Here is a 6,428-nt window from a genome sequence, read left to right on the forward strand (position 1 = left end):
CACCTTCCCAGCCCCCAATTTCTAATTTTTTCTCATGGATCATGCTTTTGCTGTGAGACCTCAAAAAATTTTGCCTCATCCAAACAGAAATTTTCTCCATGTGTTACAGTTTTCTTCAGGTTCTTCTCCAGATCTTTAATTAACTGTCAAGCCTTCTATTTACTAATGCTGATCATCATGCTTAGCTATAGAAAATGCCTTAATAATTTTTATCTGACAACATGGAAAATGATGTTTACAAGAACAGGGAGAAAATGAGAAGCTGGGGATGATGTAGCTCAACTGTAGAGCAAGTGCTTAGCATGCATGGAACCCTAAGCTGAATACTTATTTGTGTCAAAACAGGGTGGAGTCACACAGCTATCCTTAATGAACTCCAGCAATGGAGCTATCTCAGGATTATGGTTCAAAGAAGGTAAAACAGTGGGACTGACTGAATTAAACACACTTGCTGTTTGCTTAGTTTGGTCTTGGTTTTTCACAGAGATTAGTATTCTAGGTGAGCGTTCCATCTATACATGGCAGAGGGTAATAGTTGGTATCTTGGTAATGCTGGGCAGCATAGATGGGAGAGGTTAGAATACTAGAAATGCAAGCCGGACTCATACAAACTGTAAACAGCTAAGTGCAATGTGGTACCCTGGGTTGGATCCTAGAATAAAAAGGGTATTATGTGGAGTTAACAGCAATGTCAAAAAAGAAGAAAAAAAGAGGAGCATGTGTACTGTACCATGTGCGAGCTCCTGGGGCTGATCCCCAGCACCTTAAAAAAAAAAAAAAAAGATGTAAGAAAAGAAGTGTGCCTGAATGTACAGTGCTAGAATTATAGAAGTGCGCCTGAATGTATAGTGCTAGAATTATAGAAAGCCCCTGTGTTGCTAAATGCATACGGATGAAGCTTCAGTTTCAAGCGTGAAGTGGCTGACAGAGAAAGAGTGCAGGTGGACCTGAGCAGAGGATACATACTTGGCCCTTGCTTCTTCCCAGTCTTGTTTCTTCTTGTCAAAACTTTTCTTCATAACTTGGTACCACTTTCTGAAGTTAAACCATGGCTTATCTGAAAAATACACAATCTGTACATAATTTGTGCATATGTGTGTGCATGCAGGTCCTGGGGCTTGAACTCAAGAGCCTGGGTGCTGTCCCTGAGATTTTGTGCTCAAGGCTAGTGCTCTACCACTTGAGGCTACTATACTTCCAGTATGTTGGTGGTTAAATGGAGGTGTTTCACAGACTTTCCTGCCTGGGCTGGCTTCAAACTGTGATTCTCAGATCTCAGCCTCCTAAGTATCTAGGACTATATGTATGAGCCACTGGTACTTGGTTGTACTTACTATTTTTTTCACCAGTCCTGAGGCTTGAATGCAGGGCCTGAGCACTGTCCCTGAGCTTATTTTTGTTCAAGGCTGGCACTCTACCACTTGAGCCACCATACCACTTTGGCTTTTTCTGTTTATGTGGTGTTGAGGTATCAAATCCAGGGCTCCATACATGCTAGGCAAACACTCTACCACTAAGCCACTTTCCTAGCCCTGTACTTAACTTTTTTTTTTGGTCGGTCGTGGGGCTTGAACTCTGGGCCTGGGCGCTGTCCCTCAGCTCTTCAGCTCAAGGCGAGCCCTCTACCACTTGAGCCATAGTGCCACTTCCGGTTTTCTGGTGGTTTATTGGAGATAGGAGTCTCACAGTCTCTCCTGCCTGTGCTGGCTTTGAACTGCGATCCTCAGATCTCAGCCTCCTGAGTAGCTAGGATTACAGGCATGAGCCACCAGCGCCCGGCGTTGTACTTAACTTTTAAAAAAGATTTTTGTTAGTCGGGCTGGGAAGGTGGCTCAGTGGTATAGTGCTTGCCTTTCATGCATGAGGCCCTGGGTTCGATTCCTCAGCAACACATAAGCAAAAAGAAAAAAGCCGGAAGTGGCGCTGTGGCTCAAGTGGTAGAGCGCTAGCCTTGAGCTGAAGAGCTGAGGGACAGCGCCCATGCCCAGGGTCAGGCCCCACGACCGGACCCCCCCCAAAAAAAAAAAGATTTTTGTTAGTATGTATTAAGTGTACAAGAGGGGAAGTTACTCTGAAGTTATTGCCACCCATGCATACTATTCATGATCAAACTCATTCTATCTCTCTCCCTCATCCCTTCTTCAAACAATTTCAGCAGGTTTCATTGTTCTATTTCATTTGAAATCCATACATATTAGAAGAAGTCCCATAATAATCATTTTGTTCATATGGGTCTTCATTCATTGACATATGTAACAGCTCTTGGAAATTGCAGATATGTCAGTGTCCCCACATTCTAATCTGAACAATTTGTTGCTCTTCCCTCTACATTCCTAACCTGTACTGTGGCCCTGTCCAGCTTATCCTGAAACTTATCTCTACACACTCACTTCTAGACTTCATCAGTCACTATACAAATCTCCCCCAAATCTCACACTCAGCCTGGAAGCTGGAAGTGCTGGAAAATACATGAATTGAGAACCAAATGACTGATAAATGTGTAGCAGCACAACTGTGCAGCTCCCACTCTTCGTAGAGCTAGCGCAGACATTATATGGATGAGGAAGGAGGCGCTGTGCTGGATCAGGATGGGAGGCTAGACATGCGCAGCGGCACAGGCCGATATCCTCAGTCTCCAGAGGTGGAGGAGAAGCTCTCTAGTGTGGGGTAGGTCTCACCTACGTAGTGAGACTGTCTCACAACAAAACACTGACAGGGGTTAGAGGCACAATGGCATTGAATGCACCAGCATAAAAGGGACTGTTCTCCACTATTCTTTAAAAAAGTCAGTCTTCTGGGTGTTTAACTAAAATTCCTTCCAACTGGCTATGCCAATCATCACCTACAACATAGTGTTGTGGGGTGCACAGCCAGAAGACAGGAAGTCACCCAAAGAACAGAACTTTGTGTTGACAATTAGCGCGATGAGTGAGGTGCAGCTTGAGGGGAGGAAGCAGATGGAGATGAGCAGGACGGCAGAGCACAGAGCAACAGTGCTCGCCCTGTGACAGCACATCTACCTTCAGGTCTCTTCGGGAGCGGTGGCACACATTCACAAAGTCTAAGCCACTTTCCCTTACTAGGGATGTTGGACAACCTTTCACTCTATGACCAGTGAATGTAACAATGCTGGAACAGAATTCAAACATTTACCAACTTCACGAAGTTGCTCTTAGGCTAATTACTCTATTAGACACCAAAGATTAAAAAAAATTAATAAAAGGTGAGACAGGGCTGCCCCTCCAGAAGCTTACAATGCGCTATTCTGCATGAGCTCAGGCTAGAGGGATTAGGATAGAGTGGTCACAGAGCTGTCACTAAGGTCAAAGTGTAGTTTGGTCACTCACTACATTTATGGCATAGTCTGGTCAGTGAGTGGCTGCTGGGAAAACAGCAAGTTTGTCTTTAAATACAGTAGGCCAGCAGTCACTGAAGTTGCTTAATGGCCCAAGGATATAAGAAGTCTATGCAAAACCAGCCCTGGTACAAGGTATTACCCCCACCCCACCCCACGGCTGCCAAATACATACTATTTAAGTTTTTCCACTACCTTCCTTCCTTCCTTTCTCTTTCGTTCTTTCCCTCTTTCTTTCTCTCTATTCCTCCCTCCCTCCCCCCACCTTTCTTTTTTGCCAGTCCTGGGGCTTGACTAAGTGCTGTCCCTGAATTTTTTTTTTGGTTGGTCGTGGGGCTTGAACTCCGCCTGGGGGCTGTTCCTCAGCTCTTCATCTCAAGGCTAGCCCTCTATCACCTGAGCCGCAGCACTACTTTCAGCTTTTTTGGTGCATAATTGGCAATAAGAATCTCATGGAAGCCGGGCGCTGGTGGCTCACGCCTGTAATCCTAGCTACTCAGGAGGCTGAGGTCTGAGGATCGCGGTTCAAAGCCAGCCCGGGCAGGAGAGACCGTTAGACTCCTATCTCCAATAAACCACCAGAAAACCGGAAGTGGTGCTGTAGCTCAAGTGGTAGAGTGCTCGCGTTGAGCTGAAGAGCTGAGGGACAGCGCCCAGGCCCAGAGTTCAAGCCCCACGGCCGACCAAAAAAAAAAAAAAAAGAATCTCATGGAGCTGGGCACCAGTGGCTCACACCTGTAATCCTAGCTACTCAGGAGGCTGAGATCTGAGGATTGTAGTTCAAAGCCAGCCCAGGCAGGAAAAGCTTTGAGACTCTTATCTCCGATAAACCACTAGGAAACCAGAAGTGGTGCTGTGGCTCAAGTGGTAGAGCACTCACCCTGAGCTGAAGAGCTGAGGGACAGCGCCCAGGCCCAGAGTTCAAGCCCCATGACGGCCCCCCCCCCCCCCAAAAAAAAAAAAGAATCTCATGGATTTTCCTGTACTGGGCTGGCTCTAAACAACCATTCTTAGATCTCAGATCTCAGTGTCCTAAGTAGCTAGGATTGATTACAGGTGTGAATTACTGGCGCCAGGCTGACTTAGTGTATCTTTTGATTCATTATTTATAGCCACTTTGAACTTGGCTAATAAAAATTAAGTACCTTCATCATTCTTTCCATTATACTCTTCAGCATGATCAGACAAAGACCTGGAGATAACAATAAATAAATCAATTTATTTAAAAATCATATATTTGGAGAGTTAAGTTTTGAATTCTTCTGAGAGAAAGTATAGAACAGTGCTTGAAAGCTGGGAGACTATGAATTCAGCCATTCCTTGCTGAATTTGGGAGGGGCAACACTGTAAGACTCCACTGGACTCTAAAATAAATTGAAGGACAGTGCTAGGAGTCTAAGACACACAAAGTGGTAAATAATTGTATTTTAAATGAGAAACATGGAATAAGGAGAAACAGAGCTTTCTAAAGAGCACTAGTAATGAAACGTGAGCAGACCACCTACACAAGCTGAGTCAGTGTTAATTGAGAATCACTGTTCCACTCAGTGCTATCCATGTTCCATTTTCTTTTTTTTTTTTATTTGTGAACATACTGTACAGAGGGGTTACAATTACATGGGCAGGATAATGCGTACATTTCTTACCAAGCATTGCAGCCTCCTCCTTTTGTTTACCCTTCACATCCCTTCCCAGCATCCCCCCTCCCCCCCAAGCATGTTCCATTTTCTACTGAACTAACACATGCATTCCTTTACTCTGAACCACCATGCAAAAGCAGTATATTTTCCCTATTGTCTTAAAAAAAACTATCAGTGCAATGCAGTATTATTTCCACAAAATTTTGTGTCAGTTATACTTACCACTCTAAATTGTCATCCAATAGAAAGAGTAGCTTTAATACTACAACAATGACAGCTACAGCTTGCACATCATATTTAACAGCCCTTTTCATTTTAGCTATTGGATCAAATGTCAGAAAATCCACTTCTCCTATTCCAGTCATTTTTACAACTTGGCAGGTTAAACCATGCATTTCATCTGTTGAAGAGAAAAAACAGGTATATGTAATTAAACTTTTTGGCAAACTAGATCTGTAAGGCAACACACACACACACTTTTTGTTTTTTTTTGGGGCGCTGTCCCTCAGCTCTTCAGCTCAAGGCTAGCGCTCTACCACTTGAGCCACAGCCCCACTTTCAGCTTTTTTTCTTTTTGCTTATGTGGTGCTGAGGAATCGAACCCAGGGCCTTGAGCATGCAAGGCAAGCGCTCTACCACTGAGCCACCTTCCCAGCCCCTAAATACATATTTTTTGAGACAGGATCTCACTAGGTAGCCCAAGCTGGCTTTGAACTCATGATTTTTCTGCCTATGACCGGAGTGCTAGGATTACAGGCATGCTCAATAACCTTTACGTATGTTTTGTAAATACACCAAAAATGTACAGAAAAAGTAATGGAAGAATCTTGGCAGGTCGTCTTTCCTGTTTTTAGTTCCTCAATGTGTGGGCCCCATTTTGGCATTCTGCAGACAGCCACACATCTGCGCTATGCTGTTCCATGTGTGTCTCCTGATTCTCATCTGCGCCTCCACAGAAAGGCACACTTACCCGAAACACACATTAGACCAAAAGCTTCGTGGCTGTCCAGGACCATGGTAAGCCCCAGAGGCCCCAATATGCATTTAAGTAGATGCTCTGTTTTCAAACACACCGTATGCTTCATATAGACTGTATTAGTCAAGGCTAAATAATGCAGGAATTGGGGCCAGAAAACCTAGGGCCTATATTTATACTGCTCAATCAGCACCCATGGGACTCTGGATTAGTCATTCAACCTCAATTTCCTTACTAGTTAAATGGGTTACCAAGAATTAAAAAGATTAAATAGGACAGGTAAATGCACTTTGAAAATTCTGTAACATAGCTTTTTTTTGGGGGTCCGGTCGTGGGGCCTGAACTCTGGGCCTGGGTGCTGTCCCTCAGCTCTTCAGCTCAAGGTGAGCGCTCTACCACTTGAGCCACAGCGCCACTTCCGGTTCTTTTTTTTTCTGCTTATGTGGTGCTGAGGAAT

The 6,428-nt window shown here is 44.4% G+C and overlaps 1 protein-coding gene across 1 annotated transcript in view; it reads right to left on the reverse strand.

Moving 5' to 3' along the window:
- The window catches only part of Taf1b (TATA box binding protein (TBP)-associated factor, RNA polymerase I, B, 63kDa), a 63,568-nt gene that overhangs the window by 9,763 nt on the left and 47,377 nt on the right, over positions 1–6,428 (reverse strand). Inside the window, exons 9-11 of the mRNA XM_013013563.1 lie at positions 5,218–5,395; positions 4,501–4,547; positions 967–1,057 (exon numbers count right to left, since the gene is read on the reverse strand). Coding sequence (XP_012869017.1) covers positions 967–1,057; positions 4,501–4,547; positions 5,218–5,395 — 316 coding nt within the window. The remainder of the gene's footprint in view (positions 1–966; positions 1,058–4,500; positions 4,548–5,217; positions 5,396–6,428) is intronic.

Source organism: Dipodomys ordii, unplaced genomic scaffold (genome assembly GCF_000151885.1).
Source record: "Dipodomys ordii isolate 6190 unplaced genomic scaffold, Dord_2.0 Scaffold20, whole genome shotgun sequence".
Lineage (NCBI taxonomy): Eukaryota > Metazoa > Chordata > Mammalia > Rodentia > Heteromyidae > Dipodomys > Dipodomys ordii.